At 38.9% G+C, this 24,809-nt stretch overlaps 2 protein-coding genes across 2 annotated transcripts in view; both read left to right on the top strand.

The window, feature by feature from the left end:
• Positions 1 to 24,172, top strand: part of LOC133632061 (zinc finger protein OZF-like) — a 37,377-nt gene extending 13,205 nt beyond the window's left edge. The window contains exon 3 of the mRNA XM_062024301.1: positions 20,856 to 24,172. Within this exon, the coding sequence (XP_061880285.1) occupies positions 20,856 to 22,240 (1,385 nt within the window). The 3' untranslated portion in view covers positions 22,241 to 24,172. The remainder of the gene's footprint in view (positions 1 to 20,855) is intronic.
• LOC133632085 (zinc finger protein 569-like) overlaps positions 1 to 24,809 on the top strand; it is a 116,674-nt gene that overhangs the window by 20,656 nt on the left and 71,209 nt on the right. The gene's annotated exons all lie outside the window — the stretch shown is intronic.

The raw sequence follows: 24,809 nt of genomic DNA, 5'->3' as shown, positions 1-24,809 counted from the left end.
CCACTATAGTAAAGAAAAAGAGTTGGTTCTTTATTCTAATCCCTGGGAACGAATCTCGTCCCGAACCAGAAATGCCCCTTGAGACATCACAAGAACTAACGACCTAGCTCAGTCATTAGGCGCCGATAGGGAAAGCAGGAAAACAATGGACCAGAAAAAGTGCTCCAAGGTGTAATAAAGTTCAAAACAAAAGGTATAATCCAATGAATAACTTTACTGAGAGATTTGAGCAGGGTACAAACACATGACCAACACTTTTACGACCAACCGGAAACATAGCAACCAGGCTAGCAACGCACCTCCTTTACGGCAGCTGTCGCAACATTCTTGAAGCAACCGCAGCACATACACATATATATACAACATATATGACATAATCTCCCTTTTTTAACTTTTGTTTTTCTTTCCTTGTAAACAAAACAAAATCACACTGTATATGTGTTGTCTGTCTAATTATAAATAATGCAGACGAGGCGTGTTGGCTGAGTTGTTGACGTTTACTTTCACAGCGTGCTCATAACCTCATTCTTAGCTGCCGGGTGACGACATGCAACAACACTTTTCGGGGCTACCGCGCATGCTCGTCACTCCCGTTGCATGCTGGGTAGTGTAGTTGTTATATTCCCTAGCTCATTACAGCACATCTTTCCCCCTATAAAGAAATAATGTTAACTCAATAAAGTGTATTTCTTTTTTTAGCTTTAATTTTTCATTTTTTAGCATTGTAACCACATTTGCAAAGAACTTTTCTCTTCATAGAATGTTCTTTCAATAAAGAAATAAAGTGCAAAAATGTCAAAGCATCATAACAAACAGTTATGTCAAATAGCAGCAGAATTGCACTTTTTGGAGAGCTGTATTATTTTCAGTTTTGTGCCCAAGGGACTGATTTATTTAACACTATATTATTATTTATACACCTATAGTGATCACAGAGACAGCTTGTTTTTGTGTTACTGTATATATTTGTTTTTCTGAAAAATCCCACTTAATGTACTTTGGGTAACAACAGTCAATATTTATTTTTTTTATTTTATTTTTTTAGGGGGGGGTAACAGTCAATATTTATTTATTTATTAGATTTTATTTTTTTCTTATATAATAAAAGTGATCTTTTGTTAGACCAAATATTGTGTGTTTTTTCCCATATACAACAACCTATCTGGACTCGATAAGAGAATCGATAAGGAATCGGTTCGATAAGAGGATTCGATAATAGGCTCGAACTCGATAATTTCTTGTCAAACATCATCCCTACCTTTGACTGTCAATACTGTCCCACTTCCACACCTGATGTGCTCTCTCACATATGATGCACCTTTGACTGTCAATACTCTACCACTTCCACACCTGATGTCCTTGCTCACATATTATGCGACTTTGACTGTCAATACTGTCCCACTTACATATCTAACGTCATCTCTCATATATGATGCAGCTTTGACTGTCAATATTGTCCCACATACACATCTGATGTCATCTCTCACATCTGATGCAACTTTGACTGTCAATACTGTCCCACTTACACATCTGATGTCATCTCTCACATCTGATGCAACTTTGACTGTCAATACTGTCCCACTTACACATCTGATGTCATCTCTCACATCTGATGCAACTTTGACTGTCAATACTGTCCCACTTACACATCTGATGTCATCTCTCACATCTGATGCAACTTTGACTGTCAATACTGTCCCACTTACACATCTGATGTCATCTCTCAAATGTGATGCAACTGGCAGTAGAGAAACATGTCTAGTTGTGATCGGTGGCCATGTTGGCAAGCAAAGTAGTAGATAAAATGAATATGCAATGTTAGCTATCAACGTTCAGAGCAGTGTTTATTTTGACATCAGTTTTCAATTTAGTTTTGATCATAGTCTTTTGACGAACATGTGTTTTAGTCATATTTTAGTCCTCTAAATGTATTTAGTTTTAGTTGACTAAATTCCTCAACAAGACCATTCATATTTCAAATAGAAACTTTCACACTAACCTTATTATGTGTTATTATTTTAGCTAAAATGAAGCATTTAAAAAAATGAACGTTGAATGATATATGAATAAAAAGGTCACAATGAAGAAACAAATTAGTTTTCTTCTAGATTGGCGGGCAAGCTTGCCTATGGGTACTACAAAAGTAGTGGTTCAGTAAACAGTCTTGCTCCTTCTCTACTATCCTTAATAGTAACTTTAATTCAGTAAAGTATGAGTCATTTGGAAATATTAGTTTAGGCTTACTTCCTGTAGCGTAGATGTCACGATGATTAGCCTTCAGATGGCTTTTCAAGTTGGTTGTATTTTAACCAGGGAAAATGGAGCCACACGCTTTACGATGTGTCTTGTTGTCTGCCGTTGCAAATGTAAAATATGTCCATCTTTCTTCCAGGCGTAGAAGACTTATTGTAATGTTGTGTGTATTTATACAGCAGGTATGTAACGATATGAGAACTTCATATCACGGTTATTGTGACCAAAATGATCACTGCTATCATTATTATCGCAGTATTGTGAAATGTGCTTAAAACACTTTTTAAACATAGCTAAAATAAATGGACACATTGTTCGAAAAGCCATTATTTTGCAAGTCTTGTGTTTCAGTGTTTTAGTCTTCGTGTTTTATCTGTTTTAATAGCTAAACTTGCTGTAAATGTTGTACTGTGGCACTTTAAGATTTATTCAAACAAAAAGTGCATAACAAATCAAATGTATTTTAATTATATATCACTTCTGGTGAGCGTTTGTCGTAATCTGTTTAGCGGTACTTGAATGCACCGTTAAACTACCTCCTCTCTTTTCCTCTGACGAAAGATCGATCTTCATAATTTCGTGCTTCGAGAGCACAGCTTGTAGGTTCAATTTGCACAATTGAACATCTTAGTTGCTCAGACAGTAATATGATTGGGGTATGTTGTGTTTAACGGGGAAAGACGTATGTCTCTTGTTTTCATGTTAGCATTTAAGCTAGCGAGCTGGCACTGGTAAGTCTGCCGTCATTTGATCAAAGTGCATTCATCAATCTCAGTTTTTGGACATCTTTAATTTCTAAGGGTAATACCGACCTTCGGGAGTTTTGCCGCCGTCATCATTATTGCCGTTTATCGTTGCATCCCTACAATATAGTCTTGTTTCCCGGTGTAAAATGCAAACATCGTCTTAGTAGTTGATGTTCTGATTGGATCCCCGCCAGTATTTACCGTGCCTCTTTCCTGTATACTACTATGATTGGATAGATTTCTAACCTGCCCCACCCGCATAGCTAGAGACGAAATTAAGTATGATTGGATTTTGTCTCTGTCAACATTTTCCCCTTGTTTTTATTTGTTAGCTAAATTGTCAATTCATTTTGTCATTGTTCTTTTCAACGTGAAGTTGTTGTGATTTGTTATTGTCCTATTTTCGTCTGGGTAAAATAGGTTGTTGACGATAACTAAGACAAAAAAATGTTGTCAACAAAATTAACACTAATTCAGAGTTTACTACACATTTGAACGATACAACAAAAATGTACATAACCAACCTGTATAATGCACCTGCTATGGTTTTTACATCTATGGATTCAGCCATACGAATGTAAAATGTTCCAGATTTGACATTCTTTAGTGGATCAGATATTTCCCCTTCCGGGAGGGGGGTGGGGGGGTGACTGCTGACATCAGAAGCATAAGTGGGACAGTATTGACAGTCAAAGTTGCATCAGATGTGTAAGTGGGACAGTATTGACAGTCAAAGTTGCATCAGATGTGAGAGATGACATCAAATGTGTAAGTGGGACAGTATTGACAGTCAAAGTTGCATCAGATGTGAGCGATGACATCAGATGTGTAAGTGGGACAGTATTGACAGTCAAAGTTGCATCAGATGTGAGAGATGACATCAGATCTGTAAGTGGGACAGTATTGACAGTGAAAGTTGCATCAGATGTGAGAGATGACAATAGATGTGTAAGTGGGACAGTATTGACAGTCAAAGTTGCATCAGATGTGAGAGATGACATCAGATGTGTAAGTGGGACAGTATTGACAGTCAAAGTTGCATCAGATGTGAGAGATGACATCAGATCTGTAAGTGGGACAGTATTGACAGTCAAAGTTGCATCAGATGTGAGAGATGACATCAGATGTGTAAGTGGGACAATATAGACTGTCAAAGTTGCATCAGATGTGAGCGATGACATCAGATGTGTAAGTGGGACAGTATTGACAGTCAAAGTTGCATCAGATGTGAGAGATGACATCAGATGTATAAGTGGGACAGAATTGACAGTGAAAGTTGCATCGGATGTGAGAGATGACATCAGATCTGTAAGTGGGACAGTATTGACAGTCAAAGTTGCATCAGATGTGAGAGATGACAATAGATGTGTAAGTGGGACAATATTGACAGTCAAAGTTGCATCAGATGTGAGAGATGACATCAGATGTGTAAGTGGGACAGTATTGACGGTCAAAGTTGCATCAGATGTGAGAGATGACATCAGATGTGTAAGTGGGACAGTATTGACAGTCAAAGTTGCATCAGATGTGTAAGTGGGACAGTATTGACAGTCAAAATTGCATCAGATGTGAGAGATGACATCAAATGTGTAAGTGGGACAGTATTGACAGTCAAAGTTGCATCAGATGTGTAAGTGGGACAGTATTGACAGTCAAAGTTGCATCAGAAGTGAGAGATGACATCAGATGTGTAAGTGGGACAGTATTGACAGTCAAAGTTGCATCAGATGTGTAAGTGGGACAGTATTGACAGTCAAAGTTGCATCAGATGTGTAAGTGGGACAGTATTGACAGTCAAAATTGCATCAGATGTGAGAGATGACATCAAATGTGTAAGTGGGACAGTATTGACAGTCAAAGTTGCATCAGATGTGAGAGATGACATCAAATGTGTAAGTGGGACAGTATTGACAGTCAAAGTTGCATCAGATGTGTAAGTGGGACAGTATTGACAGTCAAAGTTGCATCAGATGTGTAAGTGGGACAGTATTGACAGTCAAAGTTGCATCAGAAGTGAGAGATGACATCAAATGTGTAAGTGGGACAGTATTGACTTCAAAGTTGCATCAGATGTGAGAGATGACATTAGATGTGTAAGTGGGACAGTATTGACAGTCAAAGTTGCATCACATGTGAAAGATGACATCAGATGTGTAAGTGGGACAGTATTGACAGTCAAAGTTGCATCACATGTGAAAGATGACATCAGGTGTAAGTGGGACAGTCAGAGTTGCTTCGAATTAAAGGTTCCTAGAAGATTCCATAGGAACTGCTCGAGGTAAAAGAGTCATCTATATCAGTGGTCCCCAACCACCGGTCCGCGGCCCGGTACCGGTCCGCGGACCGATTGGTACCGGGCCACGCAAGAAATTTAATTTAATTTTTTTTATTTTATTTTATTTTTTTAAAATTAAATCAACATAAAAAACACAATATATACATTATATATCAATATAGATCAATACAGTCTGCAGGGATACAGTCCGTAAGCACACATGATTGTATTTCTTTATGAAAAAAAACAAAACCTCCCCCCCCCGGTCCGTGGGACAAATTTTCAAGCGTTGACCGGTCCCCAGCTACAAAAAGGTTGGGGACCACTGATCTATATGACTTCTATACGACAACAAGTCATATTGGCCACGCCCTACTGCCACAAGTATATTGCAAGCTGGGGGAAACCGTAGACAAACACACACAGGACTATATCCCACGCAGGATTATATCGTGTACTGTTGCATTCCTACTATTTACTACTATCTTGTAACATATATGTTTGCCATGTTGGATCAAGTTAATGTACGCTAACAGCTGATCACCATGATCAACCTGAAATGAATCAAAATCATACAACTGCCTATGAACCATCCCTATGAACAACACAAATATTATGCATCGTAATTTAACACATTGAACTTGTCTGTGTTCCTCAGACGTCCAGCAGCTGATTGGTCATCCTGAAGGACTTCCGCCGCAGCTGCAGGGAGGAAGTTCCACTTTGAAGCAGGAGACTCCACAGCTACTTCACATTAAAAAGGAAGAGGAGGAACTCTGCATCACTCAGGAGGGAGAGTGTCTTCAGTGGTCAGAGGAAGGTGATACCACCAAGTTGCCACTGAGTATTCTCTCTGTGAAGACGGAAGATGATGAAGAGAAACCACAAGTGGACAACATCTTAGCTCCACTATCAGATAGTGAGGCTGAAGACGAGGTTGAAGAACCTTTGAGCAGCGATACAGACAGTGAAGGTGATATGAGGACTCACACTGACAACAAACAAGCTGACTGCTTTAAAAAGAAGAAATGTAAAACAACTTTGAGCTGCTCAGTTTCTGGTGCAAAATGTTCTAAAGAGAGCAGTTTGACTGAAGACATGAGAACACACACAGGAGAAAAAACTTTAGATTGTTCAGATTGTGGTAAAAGCTTTCGTTACAAGAGCAGTTTGACACAACATCTGAGAACACACACGGGAGAAAGACCATTTAATTGTTCAGTCTGCGGTAAAAGCTTTTCACACAAGAGCAGTTTGACTCGACACACGATAACGCACACAGGAGAAAGACCATTTAATTGCTCAGTCTGCAGTAAAAGCTTTTCACACAGTACCAATTTGACTCACCACATGAGAACACACACAGGCGAAAAACCATATAATTGTACGGTTTGCCATAAGGGCTTTTCTAGAAACAAGTTGACTGACCACATGAGAACACACACAGGAGAAAGACCGTTTAATTGTTCACTTTGTGGTAAACGCTTTTCTCACAAGACTGCTTTGACTCAACACAACAAATCACACGCAGGAGAAAAACAAGGCATTTGTCCAGTTTGCAGCAAAAGTATACACAAGAGCGGTTTGGCTAAACACATTAGAACGCACACAGGTGAAAGACCATTTGATTGCTCAGTATGCGGTAAAGGCTTTACGCAACGGTACCATTTGACTCAACATATGACTACCCACACAGGAGAAAAACAATTCAATTGTTCAGTCTGTGGTAAAAACTTTACCCAACGGAACCATTTGACACAACACATGAGAACGCACACTGGAGAAAAACCATTTAGTTGTTCAGTTTGCTTTAAAAGCTTTGCTCACAGTGGAAGTTTGCCTCAACACATGAGAACGCACACTGGAGAAAAACCCTTCTGTTGCTCAATTTGTAGTAAAAGCTTTACCAGCAAACTCGCTTTGACTCGACACAAAATGAAACACGTGGGATAAAAATAACACACATCTGTTTGCAGTATACGTTATTCTCGAGGTAGCATGACGTGTTGTAAATGTACTCCTCCAATACATAGCGAACACTTTTTATCGACACATTTTGACTGAATACATTTGTCATACACCCTGGAGAAAACCCTTTCAGTCGTTCATTTCGCCGTCAAAGACATTCTTGATGAAATGTCCAATGAGAACATACACATGAGAAAACATGTTTAAATACTTAGTTTGTCGCCCAGAAGACAGATAAGACACATAAAAACATACACAGAGAAAAACCATTTATTTGCTTAGTTTGTGGTAAAACGTTTGAACAGAGACTAGGTTCTAGATCCTCTTTTGTTCCAAAGTAGTCGTGGTCTCTCTGCCATGATTAGTGGCAGCAAACACACAACTCTCTCGATGCTGTTGTTGATGAAAGTAGCGTGAGATTGCATCAATGCGCCCAGATACTAAATTGCTGATAGAGGACTTAAAATAACCGAAATAGTGTATTTATAACAAGTTATAATTTTGTCTGTCACTAATTGTGTATAAAATGGTGTTTGTGTTTTGTAGATATTTTGAAATGCTTATTGGTGGCATAGTTGACTCCCCATTACCCTCATGCTCGGTTTTCAAGCAACAAGTATCGCCACCCTCGCCCGTCCCCTCTCGCTATTTGTGTGGAGGAGAGTCCAGCCCCTCTCGAGAGGACCGGTTCCAGACCCCTTGCTGTGCGTTGAATTAGGTTTGACTAGATTCAGCCGGAACTTCTCCACCTGGCACTCAAGCTCCTTACCCCCCAGCGAGTTGACATTCCACGTCCCAAGGGCTAACTTCTGTAGTCCAGGATCAGACCTCTGAGGACCCTGCCTTTTGAGTAGTGAGCCCATTGGAGGCGGGGACCCTCGTTTCCTCTTCATGGGGCCAGGCGCTTGCCATTGAGCCTTACCTCTAAGCCTGGCTCCACAAGGGGGTCTGAGTTACCCGCTTTTGGGCGGGAAAATCTGTCTTTTTCGTAAATGACTTTGAGCTGCTCTTTTTCTGGTCCCTCGCCTAAGACATGTGACATGCACACTCCCCTACAACCATCAGGTGGCAGAACAGAGAGCTTTTTCATTCAAAAATGTGTTCTGTAAAAACAAATGTAATGTGTTCCAATAGGAAAAATGCACATTAAAAGTTATAAATAGCCAATATTTGTCATGTCTTTTACTGGGGTAACAAAATGACCAAAAATATAATCGAAATATCTGGTATCACCAATCAGTACTTGGCATATGAAGAAGAGGAGAAGAAAAGGAGGATAGACCGGAACGGGGGTGTCAAACAGGTTTTTTTTTGAGGGCCGCATTGCTATTATGACTCCCCTCAGAGGGCCACATTAATTTATGTGGCGGACTACGATAAATGACATCCCAGACCACATTAAATGATGTGACGGACCAAAATAAGTGATGTGGCAGACCACATTAAATGGTAAATGGGTTGTACTTGTATAGCGCTTTTCTACCTTTATAAGGAACTCAAAGCGCTTTGACACTATTTCCACATTCACACACACACACACACACATTCACACACCGATGGCGGGAGCTGCCATGCACGGCGCTAACCAGAACCCATCAGGAGCAAGGGTGAAGTGTCTTGCTTAAGGACACAACGGACGTGACTAGGATGGTAGAAGGTGGGGATTGAACCAGTAACCCTCAGATTGCTGGCACGGCCACTCTCCCAACTTCGCCACGCCGTGATGATGTGGAAGACCACTTTCAATAATGTGACGGGCCAAATTAAATGTTGTGGCAGTCTATATTAAATAACATGACGGGCCACTTTAAATAATGTGGATGACCACATTTAATGATTTGGTGAACCACTTTAAATGATGTGACGGACTAAATAATTGAAGTGGCAGACCACTTTAGATATTGTGACAGACTATATTAAATGACATGGCGGACCTCCTATGTGATTTGTGACTTGTAACATTAGAAATGCTGTCATTTGGATTAATTTCGTTATCCAAATCCTCAATATTTTCCAGGGTTGGCGTTTTTATCCAGGTGTTAACATGCTCAATAAATTCATGTACATTGATCAATTTGGCTTTGTACCATATGTCGTGTTTGATTTGGTCCTCTGAAAGTAGAATTGGTCGGTGGGATTTGTGTGCACTTGCAGCTTCCTTTACAACATTGAGATATTTGGTGAAAGACGATTGCACTTCCATTTTGTCCTCTCCATTTTCCATCATCTCCATGATATGTTTCTGTATGTTGCTTGCCTTGTTTAATTTGGATCTTCTCTCCTTCTGAAGTGTTTCTGTGTGTCTAACTGACATTCAAACTTAGTCCTTTTCCAAAACGAACGAACACTATAGTTTTCGACTTATTGTACAGCCTTTACCTTTGGGGTGATACAGAGGCCGACTGTGTTGACCAGTTTGACGCGTGTAAATGATAGAATGTCCAGTACTGTAGTTGTGTGTTTGGATATGACAATCCGTTTATTCCAAGCTATCTAAATTAAATCAAGTGTAAGTTGTATAACAAAGTATGCTGACCTTGAGTGGCACATTATCACAGCATTGTTGTCACCACATGACACGACACGACACGGTCGAAAACGGTTTGTCCTCCAATCGCCCTGTCCATGCTCACACCTGAACCCAATTTAGGAGGCTACCATGGTAACCGCACGATAGCAACAGTCCCTGTCAACACTTCCTGGTTCTTAACAGGAAGTGGCGGACCAGGTTAATTGACATCACAGACCACGTTAAATTACGTGGCAGACCACTTTAAATGACAACGCGGGCCAATTTAAAAATGATGTGGCGGGCCATTGTAAATGATATGGCAGTCCACATTAAATGATGTGGAAGACCACATTAAATGATGTGACAGACTATATTAAATGATATGGCTGACCGCTTTAAAATAATGTGACGGACCACATGAAATTATATAACACAGTGGTCCCCAACCTTTTTGTAGCTGCGGACTGGTCAACACTTGAAAATTTGTCCCACGGACACATTTTTTTCATAAGGAAATACAATCATGTGTGCTTACGGACTGTATACCTGCAGACTATATTAATCTATATTGATATATAATGTATATATTGTGTTTTTTCTGTTGATTTAATTTTTTAGAATTTTTTTTAATTTAATTTTTTTTTTTTTAATTTCTTGTGCGGACTACGATAAATGACATCCCAGACCACATTAAATGATGTGACGGACCAAAATAAATGATGTGACGGACCAAAATAAATGATGTGGCAGACCACATTAAATGGTAAATGGGTTGTACTTGTATAGTGCTTTTCTACCTTTCTAAGGAACTCAAAGCGCTTTGACACTATTTCCACATTCACACACAAACACACATTCACACACTGTTGGCGGGAGCTGCCATGCACGGCGCTAACCAGAACCCATCAGGAGCAAGGGTGAAGTGTCTTGCTTAAGGACACAACGGACGTGACTAGGATGGTAATGTCAGGGCTTGGTAAAAGGATTGGACTCAGATGCAGAGTAGGGAACTTGACAGGCTTTTATTTTGGCAGCTTCCTTTCACCTCCAAAGTCAAGGAATACAATACTATAATTAACCAAAAAACTACTCGATGAAAAAGGTTCCAAAAAATAGGAACAACTGAAAATCACTCCGAACGGAGGAAAACACAAAACCAAAGACGAACTAATAATTGGCGCAGTAAATGCTATAAAATGTATAAACAAAAAACGCTCCAACGGGAGGAATAAACAACAGCTATGAACAATTCTACACTATCTTATTTAATAAAGTTTAACAAAAATAGTCACTCAAAAATTGAGGAATTTAACTAATAACTTACCACTTCGGCTGAATAAAGTCAATAACAAAAAATCACTCTGCTGAGGAGGAAAAAGGAAAACTCAAAATAGCCACGAAGGGATTCAAGAACATGGAACATAGACTGGTTACAAGGCAAGGCATGGACATGGACGTAGACGCTGGAAAGTACGAATGAACGAAACAATCTGGCACAGAACAAAGGAAGGAGTGGGCTTATAAGACACATGAGGGTAATAGGGAACAGGTGGAAACAATCAGGGAACAGGGATGACGTCAGACTGATGACACAAAAGGAAGGGCAAGTGACCTGAAACGAGAGGAGAGTTACTTTTCAAAATAAAACATGAAAATCACAAGACAGAAAAAAACCAAGACAAGACATCCCTCACCGTGGTGTGACAGGTAGAAGGTGGGGATTGAACCAGTAACCACACCATTTGATGTGGCCCGTCACATTATTTTAAAGCGGTCCGCCATATCATTTAATATAGTCTGTCACATCATTAAATGTGGTCTTCCACATCATTTAATGTGGACTGCCATATCATTTACAATTAGTCCCGGTGTTTGGGGACCACTGATATATCAGACCACTTTAAATGACATGTCGGACCACATCAAATTATGTAGCGGGCCACATAAAATAAAGTGGCGGGCCAGATCTGGCCCCAGTGCCTTGAGTTTGACACCTGTGAGAAAGAACATGTCCGCCAAAAACGGTTGAATTCTAAAGCTCCTTCTCTAATATTAACTTTGAAAAGATTTGGACTGAACATCAAATATTTTTCATGACAAACAACGTGAAATAACTACACGTCAAAAGTATTCACAAATTCTACTTTCGTGACCAGTGTTGGGACTAACACGTTACAAAGGAACGCATTACTGTAACACCGTTATTTTCGGCGGTAACTAGTAGTCTCAACGCGTTATTTTTTATATTCAGTAACTCAGTTACCGTTACTACATGACGTTTTACTGCGTTATTTTACGTTATTTTTTATGTAGTATCGGCTAGAAACTGAGAAGATCTGAGTGTGTTTTATTGGAGAGTTGCAGTGTCGTCCTTCTGATTCTTCCTGTGTCACAAGGGGGAGAAGAGGCGCGCTGTGTGTGTGTTTGGGGGTGATGTCTTGTTTACTAACAAGACATCATAATAATAAATAATAATAATGGATTAGATTTTATATAGCGCTTTTCTATTATTAGATACTCAAAGCGCTCACAGAGAAGTGAGAACCCATCATTCATTCACACCTGGTGGTGGTAGGCTACAAATGTCTGCCCTGGGGTAGACTGACGGAAGCGAGGCTGCCAGTTTGCACTTACGGCCCCTCCGACCACCTCCTATCATTCATTCATCATTCATTCATCAGTGTGAGCGGCACCGGGGGCAAGGGTGAAGTGTCCTGCCCAAGGACACAACGGCAGCGATTTGGATGTCAAGAGGCGGGGAGCGCACCTGCAACCCTCAGGTTTCTGGCACGGCCGCTCTACCCACTACGCCATGCCGCTCCATGCCGAAGTCGAGTTTGTTAACATGGAGATATTCTCACTACTTTTCTTTTGTCGTGCACAAAGAAACTTTTTTTTTAGTTAAATGTAAGTTGTTTCTTGGATCAAAGATCCTATCTACTGCCCAAAACAGCAATTCAAATCTGCTGAAACAGCTACAAAAGCAACATGCTTCGACAAAGCTAGTAAAGAAAGACACACTTCACCTCCACCATCACCCAAGCAACAGCGGCTGGATTTTAACAGAGGGACTGCCAGCCAGGACAACATTGATAGAGCCATTGCAGCGTATGTGCTAGAAGACATGCAGGCTATTTCTCCAGTGGAGTCACCCGCTTTCAGGCAGCTAATTAGCATGATAGCGGGCGTCAAACAGCAAATGGCACGGAAAACATTTTCCAAGTGCCTGGACAGTTAGGACATAAACATGGAAAGCGAGCTAAAGAAAACACTCAAAACTCTGTCTCTGCGCATCATTCAGCACTGAAGGTATACACTCTGTCAATTCTCTTATATACTCCTTCATTCTAGACTTCTAGAGTGTTTGATTATCACATCACTCTAAATGTATAGACTATAAAGTTCACAAACATAAAGAGGGATCCTAGTGGGCCAGGCCAATATTTCCTTATCTCTAAACTAAAACTGGGGACATGTGTAGAGTGTTCTGGGCTTCAGTACAGTGTTGATCTCCTGAAGACATGATTTTATTTCACAATTCCTTGAGAGAAAAAAATGCCTGGTTAGGCTTTGTGTATGTCATGTGTCCCTTCCTTGGGTGAAGACAGGTTTACAGCTATGTTGTTATTATGCTGTTTGTTACTTATGTATGTTATGTTGCAGCTATTTAAAATAGTTATGTGAATTTGTTCTGGCCTGAAATAAATTGGCCCTTTGAAACATATCTTTGTCTTTGTGTGTTGTATGTAGAGCACATTGTTTGTGTGTTGTATGTAGAGCACATTGCTTAGCAGAGTTCAGTGATGCAAATGCATGTGAAGTTGATCATCACATTGTATTATTCTCCAGTGCAATAACAGTACTGAAATGAAGGCTAAAAGGGCATTAATGGGAGCGTTAGAAAAAACAACTAAATAGTTACTTTTCACAGTAATGCATTACTTTTTGGTGTAAGTAACTGAGTTAGTAATAATACTAATAATAATGGATTAGATTTATATAGCGCTTTTCTAGGCACTCAAAGCGCTTCACAGAGAAGTGAGAACCCATCATTCATTTTTACAACTCATTCATTCATCATTCATTCACCGGTGTGAGTGGCACCGGGGGCAAGGGTGAAGTGTCCTGCCCAAGGACACAACGGCAGCGATTTGGATGGTAAGAGGCGGGGAGCAAACCTGCAACCCTCAGGTTTCTGGCACGGCCGCTCTACCCACTACGCCATACCGCACTGACACTGAGTTACTTTTGAAATAAAGTAACTACTAACTGTAACTAGTTACTGGTTTTCAGTAATTAACCCAACACTTGTTCGTGACACAATTCTGTCCAAATTCATGCAGGATATTTCTCAAGTATGCGTCTTGAAAAATAAAGAATTTTTTTTTTCTCCAAATATTCTGGACTGGACTTTCTGTTTAGTATTCATAATAATACACTTTTTGATTTTAAAGAAGAAATGGTTCTGTTTTTTTTGACAACGTCGTTTTCTTGTCATGCTGTTAAAACTTTTGTCTCCTAAAAAAATCCGATGTTCACACATCCAGAGTGTCGTCATGTTAATCAATACTTTTCGTTTTATTTTGAAATAGTAATGAAAAATTACGACAACAAAACAGATTATACAAGTCCCACATTTTAAAAAGCATAACAACTATTTCAGTCAAAGACAAATTGAAGAATTAATGCATAATATGGGGCTTTTGTTTTATTTTTTAAACTAATAATACCTGGGATTTATATAGCGCTTTTCTAAGTACCCAAAGTCGCTTTACATGTAGAAAAACTAGTTTTCTTATGACAATGATCTTATGAAAAAATACTAGGATTTCACAGCATTTAACAGTATTTTTTCGCAGTAAAATATCGTCAACATTTGTAAACAAACGACTTTACCAGTTAAGATACTTTTATATTTCCCAGCAATGAACTGTTATGTCACAGTAAAATAATGTACTCAGTCCAATATCACAAGAAATCACAGTAAATTCAATCTGATCGACCAATCTGATAGAAATAAGTCATTTGTGAAGCGTGTGAAGACTAAAGACAGACAAGTGAGGTTCATTGTGTTCAGACCGGAAGTTATAGTTTACACAGACGATGTCCGAATGAAACACACACATATTGTCACATTCCTGTCAAGAAAGCATGAAGGACACAATAAACATTACAAAAACAACAATTATCAACAGAAAAATAATAATAAAACAAATAAAATAAAATAAAATAAAAAGTGTTTGGACCGGAAGTAGTTGAATTTCGGCGCATGCGCAACCGAATCGAGCAGCCCAGAGACATTGGTGGCGAGGAAGATGGCGGACTGAGCTTTACCGAAAAAGATTCAGATTTACCACCTAAAAGCGATTTAGATTCTCAAACATTTATTTTTTCTTAAGCCCACAACACAAGGGTTGGAGCGATGGAGTGTTATTTAAAGTGAAGATTGAAGACGTGATAGAAGATGGACGACTACTGCTATGCTAAGATGGCGACGTCCGCTAAAAGAGAACATGAAAGAGAATCAGCGCCACCAACTTCCAGCAAATCACCAACGGAGATAAAGACGAAAGATGAAGGTGAGTGACTTGAAAACTATCATGAGCCCCGAAATGAGCATTAATGAGAAATTAGCCGACCTTGTTGAAGAATGTAAAGAAAGAGCCGCCATGATTGTTAGCTTGAAGAAGGCAGTGGAGTTCACATCAGAGGAGATGAAAGAATGCAAAAGTTTTATCCGTTTTTACAAATCAAAATATATATTTGGATCGTTGAATATTAGACCGTAAATATATATTTTCAGAAAAAAACATTGCAAACAGCCAAACATTCCATTGTTCAGATGTAGACTGACTTCCTTGACAAGTTCGACTCACTACAGTCCTACCTCGCTTTTTCTTCCTAACACTTCGTTGAAAACACAATCATGGAGGAAAAATGCTGTAAAAACATTTGTAAATACAATTAGTGATGTGGCGTGTGGACAAAATGTATGTCACAATAAATATCAGCATGTTCTGTGCATCAGAAAAATATTCACAGCGCTTCACAGTTTCCACATGTTGTTATGTTACAGCTTTATTCCACAATGGAATACATTCATTTTTATCCTCAAAATTCTACACACAATACCGCAAAATGACAACGTGAAAAGTGTTTTATTTTTTTAATGTACAAGTTGGATGGGAAGCGTTGGTTTTCATCCAGGATATCTTTGTACCAAATGAATAAATGTGCAACATCATAATTCATAATTCATAAGGCGTGATTAAATAAGGCTGTAACATAACAACATGCGGAAAAAGTGAAGAGCTTTGAATACTTTCCAGATACACTTTCTATATTGGTGATGCTGCTCATTCACCCAGGAAGCAAGCCAGCTAGCTTAAATGCTAACAGGAATACAAGACACAAATATTATTCTTCAAAATCTTTGAAATGATAAGTTGTAATATATTCACATTCCAGGTATTCCTCATAAAACATGTTTGGGACATGAGGCCATTTGTTTTTTTATTTATTTTTTTATTCATTACAAGAAATTGCAGTTTTTGTATCACTGCCCCACTCTTCCTCAAGTGGACTCAACAATGACCCCAAGCAGTTCCTATGGAATCTTCTATAAACCTTTAATTATTAACCTTTCATTCTTAACCTTTCATTCTTAGCAACTTTGACTGTTTCACTTACACATCTGATGTCATCTCTCACATATGATGCAACTTTGACTGTCAATACTGTCCCACTTACACATTTGATGTCATCTCTCACATATGATGCAACTTTGACTGTCAATACCAAGCGAAGTAGTAGATAAAATGAATATACAATGTTAGCTATCAACGTTCAGAGCAGTGTTTATTTTGACATCAGTTTTCAGTTTAGTTTTGATCATAGTCTTTTGACGAACATGTGTTTTAGTCATATTTTAGTCCTCTAAAAGTATTTAGTTTTAGTTGACTAAATTCCTCAACAAGACCATTCATATTTCAAATAGAAACTTTCACACTAACCTTATTATGTGTTATTATTTTAGCTAAAATGAAGCATTTAAAAAAATGAACGTTGAATGATATATGAATAAAAAGGTCACAATGAAGAAACAAATTAGTTTTCTTCTAGATTGGCGGGCAAGCTTGCCTATGGGTACTACAAAAGTAGTGGTTGAGTAAACAGTCTTGCTCCTTCTCTACTATCCTTAATAGTAACTTTAATTCAGTAAAGTATGAGTCATTTGGAAATATTAGTTTAGGCTTACTTCCTGTAGCGTAGATGTCACGATGATTAGCCTTCAGATGGCTTTTCAAGTTGGTTGTATTTTAACCAGGGAAAATGGAGCCACACGCTTTACGATGTGTCTTGTTGTCTGCCGTTGCAAATGTAAAATATGTCCATCTTTCTTCCAGGCGTAGAAGACTTATTGTAATGTTGTGTGTATTTATACAGCAGGTATGTAACGATATGAGAACTTCATATCACGGTTATTGTGACCAAAATGATCACTGCTATCATTATTATCGCAGTATTGTGAAATGTGCTTAAAAAGCTTTTTAAACATAGCTAAAATAAATAGACACATTGTTCGAAAAGCCATTATTTTGCAAGTCTTGTGTTTCAGTGTTTTAGTCTTCGTGTTTTATCTGTTTTAATAGCTAAACTTGCTGTAAATGTTGTACTGTGGCACTTTAAGATTTATTCAAACAAAAAGTGCATAACAAATCAAATGTATTTTAATTATATATCACTTCTGGTGGGCGTTGTCTGTCGTACTCTGTTTAGCGGTACTTGAATGCACCGTTAAACTACCTCCTCTCTTTTCCTCTGACGAAAGATCGATCTTCATAATTTCGTGCTTCGAGAGCACAGCTTGTAGGTTCAATTTGCACAATTGAACATCTTAGTTGCTCAGACAGTAATATGATTGGGGTATGTTGTGTTTAACGGGGAAAGACGTTTGTCTCTTGTTTTCATGTTAGCATTTAAGCTAGCGAGCTGGCACTGGTAAGTCTGCCGTCATTTGATCAAAGTGCATTCATCAATCTCAGTTTTTGGATATCTTTAATTTCTAAGGGTAATACGACCTCCGGGAGTTTTGCCGCCGTCGTCATTATTGCCCTTTATCGTTGCATCCCTACAATATAGTCTTGTTTCCAGGTGAAAAATGCAAACACTCTGTCTTAGTACATAACCCAAAACCAGTGAAATTGTCACGTTGTGTAAATGATAAATAAAAAGAGAATACAATGATTTGCAAATCTTTTTCAACTTATATTCAATTGAATAGACTGCAAAGACAAGATACTTATCATTCGAACTGGTAAACTTTGTTATTTTTTTGCAAATATTAACTCATTTGGAATTTGGTGCCTGCAACATGTTTCGAAAAAGATGGTACAGGTGGCAAAAAAGACTGAGAAAGTTGAGGAATGCTCATCAAACACTTATTTGGAACATCACACAGGTGAACAGGCTAATTGGAAACAGGTGGGTGCCATGATTGGGTATAAAAGCAGCTTCCATGAAATGCTCAGTCATTCACAAACAAGGATGGGACGAGGGTCACCACTTTGTCAACAAATGCCTGAGCAAAACAGTTTAAGAACAACCTTTCTCAACCAGCTATTGCAAGGAATTTAGGGATTTCACCATCTACGGTCCGTAATATCATCAAAAGGTTCAGAGAATCTGGAGAAATCACTGCACGTACGCGGCAATGCCCGTGAGCTTTGATCCCTCAGGCGGTACTGCATCAAAAAGCGACATCGGTGTGTAAAGGATATCACCACATGGGCTCAGGAACACTTCAGAAGTTGAAAATAATTTGCAAAGCATTGTATTCTGTTTTTATTTACCATTTACACAAGGTGACAACTTCACTGGTTTTGGGGTTTGTAGTTGATGTTCTGATTGGATCCCCGCCAGTATTTACTGTGCCTCTTTCCTGTGTGCTGCCATGATTGGAAAGATTCCTAACTTGTTCCACCCGCCTAGCTGGAGACAAAATTAAGTATGATTGGATTTCTTCTCTGTCAACATTTTCGCCTTGTTTTTATTCGTCGACCAAATCGTCAATTCATTTTGTCTTTGTTGACAAATAGGTTGTTGACGATAACTAAGACAAACATTTTTACACAACAAAATGAACACCACAGTTCAGTTCAGTTCAGTTCCAGTTTTTTTGGAACATGCAGACGATGCAATGTAATTCATCACATATTTCCAGTTGTTTCATTACAGCACGTCCGAAATGGAGTAGGAAGAAGCTAAGCTTATTAAATCCTACCCCTTTTCATACCATAGCAATTTCATCCCATTTCCTTGTTCTCTGTAACAGAACAGTGAATGAATAAATAATATACCATAGTAAATAAACAAATATTAAATACATAAATATTTACCTAAAAAAGAAAGGGTTCAAGATGTTCATCATAATTATTGTTCTGTGTACTTAGTGAACACTCGTAGTTTGAACAGTCTCTTAAAGTGAATCATATTGGTGCTCTGTTTGATTTCTTTGCTTAATCCATGCCATCATTTAATTCCACATACTGATATACTAAAGGTTTTAAGTGTTGCACAAACATACACATGTTTTATATTAGATTTTCCTCTAAGGTTATATTTGTCCTCTTTTGTTGAGAAGAATTGTTGCACATTCTTGGCTAGCAGGTTATAGTTTTCTTTGTACATCATTTTAGATGTTTGCAAATGCACCAAGTCGTTGAATTTCAATAATTGTGATTCAATAAATAAAGGGTTGGTATGTTCTCTATATCCAACATTCTTTGTAACACCATTTGTCAGGTTCAAACACTGATGACATCTATTAAACAAGACAAGAGGCAAATAATTAAACAGAGACAGGAATTCAATTTGGACTCAATATTGAGGAGAGTCATCTGTACACTGTTCCCTTGTACAGTATCTCAGCACGCTCTGCCAAAAGATTGCACGCCTCCTTCTTTTATTTTTGGACCCTCCCACATGGCCACCACTGCTTCCAAAGGACAAAGGTTCGTAAAATAATTCAAAAAGAGTTCCATAAAATAGTTCAAAAAGAGGTCCATAAAATAGTTCAAAAAGAGTTCGTAAAATACTTCAAAAAGAGGTCGTCTGGAAATTGGGCAGATCCTGCCATCTCTCCGCTTTGATTAGAACAATATCTTTCTGTTGATTACCATACATGAGAGAAAACAGGAACACCTTCATGCGGCTTTCCCCCCTACACAGTGGAGTTTTACGAGCCTTACTCTTGGTAGGTTTCAAAGACGGCTTTTGTCTTCTCACCGGACCCTCAATGTAACATAAAGTTTTTGTGATCATTTAGAAACAATTATTCTAACACCGTTAGTGAATGAAGCGCACATTTGTAGTTATTTCCCCATATTTCTGCACAATAACTCAGATATGTAACACTAGTGAGCAGTACAGAATATGAAGTGATTTTTGGTCTAGAACATGTTTTGCTTCGTTATTGACGTGTTTCTTGCTACTTTATGTTGTATTTTTTTTACATGAGGTTTCCAGTTCATTTTGATCATCCATCATATGATTGCAAAGACCACAACGTGAGCTCCAGCAATCAGTGAGACTAAAGTCTGTCCCTCAAGCCGCTGCTCCTTCTTAAAGTTGTGTTTCAACTTCTATGCTAATGTTGGCCAAATGTCTTTATTTTGTTCTTCTGGGCTCCACTTCCAGCTATGTGAGGGGGAAGAGGCACAACAGTGATTGGACAATTATGTTGTGAGGAGCCTGACTTTCGCCATGATGGATGGACAGGCACACTCACGCACACACACGTACACAAACACACACAGACATACACAAACACTCGTAGACAAACACATACAGGACCCCGGTCCACAAAGGCGGATTGTCCCATGCAGGATTACATCGTGTACTGTTGCATCCCTACTATTTTCTACTATCTTGTAACAGATATGTTTGCCATGTTGGATCAAGTTAATGTACGCTAACAGCTGATCACCATGATCAACCTGAAATGAATCAATATCATTCAACTGCCTATGAACCATCCCTATGAACAACACAAATATCATGCATCATAATTTAACACATTGAACTTGTTTGTGTTCCTCAGACGTCCAGCAGCTGATTGGTCATCCTGAAGGACTTCCGCCGCAGCTGCAGGGAGGAAGTTCCACTTTGAAGCAGGAGACTCCACAGCTACTTCACATTAAAAAGGAAGAGGAGGAACTCTGCATCACTCAGGAGGGAGAGTGTCTTCAGTGGTCAGAGGAAGGTGATACCACCAAGTTGCCACTGACTGTTGTCTTTGTGAAGACTGAGGATGATGAAGAGAAACCACAAGTGGACAACTTCTTAGCTTCACTATCAGATAGTGAGGCTGAAGACGAGGTTGAAGTAACTTTGAGTAGCGATACAGACTGTGAAGGTGATATGAGGACTCACACTGACAACAAACACGCCGACTGCTTTAAAAAGAAGAAATGTAAAACAACTTTGAGCTGTTTAGTTTCTGGTACAAAATGTTCTAAAAAGAGCAGTTTGACTGAAGACATGAGAACACACACAGGAGAAAAAACTTTTGATTGTTCAGATTGTGGTAAAAGCTTTTGTCACAAGAGCAGTCTGACAGAACATCTGAGAACACACACGGGAGAAAGACCATTTAATTGTTCAGTCTGCGGTAAAAGCTTTTCACACAAGAGCAGTTTGACTCAACACATGAGAACACACACAGGTGAAAAACCATATAAGTGTACGGTTTGCGGTAAGGGCTTTTCTAAAAACAGCACTTTGACTCAACACATGAGAACGCACACAGGAGAAAGACCGTTTTATTGTTCACTTTGTGGTAAAAGCTTTTCTCACAAGAGTGGGTTGACTCAACACATCAGATCACACGCAGGAGAAAAACAACGCATTTGTCCAGTTTGCGGCAAAAGCGTTTCTCTAAATAGTAGTTTGGCTAAACACATGAGAACGCACACAGGTGAAAGACCATTTGATTGCTCAGTATGTGGTAAAAGCTTTACCCAACGGTGCCATTTGACTCAACATATGAGTACCCACACAGGAGAAAAACAATTCAATTGTTTAGTTTGTGGTAAAAACTTTTCACAAAATAGCAGTTTGACTCAACATATGAGAACACACACAGGAGAAAGACCTTTTGATTGTTCAGTTTGTGGTAACAACTTTTCTCACAAGAGCAGTTTGACTCAACATATGAGAACACACACAGGAGAAAAACTATTTATTTGTTCAGTTTGCAGTAAAAGCTTTTCTCAGAAGAGAGTATTGCATGTACACATGAGAACACACACAGGAGAAAGACCATTTAATTGTTCAGTTTGCTGTAAAAGCTTTTCTCACAGTGGAAATTTGACTCAACACATGAGAACACACACTGGAGAAAAACCCTTCACTTGCTCATTTTGTAGAAAAAGCTTTTCCAACAAACTCAACTTGACTCGACACAAAATGAAACACGTGGGTTAAAAATAACACACATCTGTTTGCAGTATGCGTTATTCTCAAGGTAGCATGACATGTTGTAAATGTACTCCTCCAATTCATAGCGAACGCTTTTTATCGACACATTTTGACTGAACACATTTGTCATACACCCTGGAGAAAACCCTTTCAGTCGTTAATTTCGCCGTCAAAGACATTCTTGATGAAATGTCCAATGAGAACATACACAGGAGAAAACATGTTGAAATACTTAGTTTGTCGCCCAGAAGACAGATAAGACACATAAAAACATACTCAGAGAAAAACCATTTATTTGCTTAGTTTGTGATAAAACATTTGAACAGAGACTAGGTTCTAGATCAGGGGTCACCAACCTTTTTGAAACCAAGAGCTACTTCTTGGGTACTGATTAATGCGAAGGGCTACCAGTTTGATACACACTTAAATAAATTGCCAGAAATAGCCAATTTGCTAAATTTACCTTTAACTCTGTTATTATTAATAATTAATGATATTTATCTTTGTGGAAACACTGATCATCTTAATGATTTCTCACAATAAATATATATAGAAACAGATAAATATCAATATGCAACACTTTATTTATATTTTCTCTAAGTGCACATTTTTCAAATTGAACATTTTCAAATGATCACTTCTAAGACAGTCTTGTGAAATCACAATATCCCATTTTAACTAGCTAGCCACTAACATTTTTTAACAAATCATGAATTACTTTGCACCATGTTTGTACAAATAATAACTCATGTAAAATACAAAAGTCAACTCTCAAATTTTTAAATAAATCATGTCACACTTTAAACTGGACACCAAACCAAACCAAATCTGTTTCTTTGTCAGTTAGTGAAGACCAAGTCTTTAAAATATTTTCTTGGATTTTCAAATTCTATTTGAGTTTTGTCTCTCTTAAAATTAAAAATGTCGAGCAAAGCAAGACCAGCTTGTTAGTAAATAAATACAATTTAAAAAATAGAGGCAGCTCACTGGTAAGTGATGCTATTTGAGCTATTTTTAGAACAGGCCAGCGGGCTACTCATCTGGTCCTTACGGGCGACCTGGTGCCCGCGGGCACCGCGTTGGTGACCCCTGTTCTAGATCCTCTTTTGTTCCAAAGTAGTCGTGGTCTCTCTGCCATGATTAGTGGCAGCAAACACACAACTCTCTCGATGCTGTTGTTGATGAAAGTAGCGTGAGATTGCATCAATGCGCCCAGATACTAAATTGCTGATAGAGGACTTAAAATAACTGAAATAGTGTATTTATAACATGTTATAATTTTGTCTGTCACTAATTGTGTATAAAATGTTGTTTGTGTTTTGTAGATATTTTAAAATGCTTATTGGTGGCATAGTTGACTCCCCATTACCCTCATGCTCGGTTTTCAAGCAACGAGTATCGCCACCCTCGCCCGTCCCCTCTCGCTATTTGTGTGGAAGAGAGTCCAGCCCCTCTCGAGAGGACCGGTTCCAGACCCCTTGCTGTGCGTTGAATTAGGTTTGACTAGATTCAGCCGGAACTTCTCCACCTGGCACTCAAGCTCCTTACCCCCCAGCGAGTTGACGTTCCACGTCCCAAGAGCTAGCTTCTGTGGTCCAGGATCAGACCTCCGAGGACCCTGCCTTTTGAGTAGTGAGCCCATTGGAGGGGGGGACCCTCGTTTCCTCTTCATGGGGCCAGGCGCTTGCCATTGAGCCTTACTTCTAAGCCTGGCTCCACAAGGGGGCCCGGGTGACCCGCTTTTGGGCGGGAAAAACTGTCTTTCTCGTAAATGACTTTGAGTTGCTCTTTTTCTGGTCCCTCACCTAAGACATGTGACATGCACACTCCCCTACAACCATCAGGTGGCAGAACAGAGAGCTTTTTCATTCAAAAATGTGTTCTGTAAAAACTAATGTAATGTGTTCCAATAGGAAAAATGCACATTAAAAGTTATAAATAGCCAATATTTGTCATGTCTTTTACTGGGCTAACAAAATGGCCAAAAATATAATCGAAATATCTGGTATCACCAATCAGTACTTGGCATATGAAGAGGAGGAGAAGAAAAAGAGGATAGACCGGAACGGGGGTGTCACACAGGTTTTTTATTGAGGGCCACATTGCTATTATGACTCCCCTCAGAGGGCCACTTTAATTTATGTGGTGGACTACATAAAATGAAGTGGAGGACCACGATAAATGACATCACAGACCACATTAAATTATGTGACGTACCAAAATAAATGATGTCGCAGACCACAATAAATGATGTGGCTGGCCAAATTAAATGAGGTGGCAGACTATATCAAATTAGCATTAGCTAATGTAACGGGCCACATCTAATGATGTGGCGGACTACTTTGATTAATGTGACGACCACATTAAATGATGTGGGGAACCACTTCAAATAATGTGACGGACCAAATTAAATGATGCGGCGGACCGCAATTAATGATGTGGCAGACCACTTTAAATAATGTGACAGACTATATCAAACGATATGGCGGAACACTATAAAATAATGTGACGGGCCACATTAAATGATGTGGGGAACCACTTTAAATAATGTGACGAATCAAATGAAATGATATAA

Source organism: Entelurus aequoreus, linkage group LG17 (genome assembly GCF_033978785.1).
Source record: "Entelurus aequoreus isolate RoL-2023_Sb linkage group LG17, RoL_Eaeq_v1.1, whole genome shotgun sequence".
NCBI classification, from domain to species: domain Eukaryota; kingdom Metazoa; phylum Chordata; class Actinopteri; order Syngnathiformes; family Syngnathidae; genus Entelurus; species Entelurus aequoreus.
This window is presented reverse-complemented; position numbering and strand designations above follow the sequence as displayed.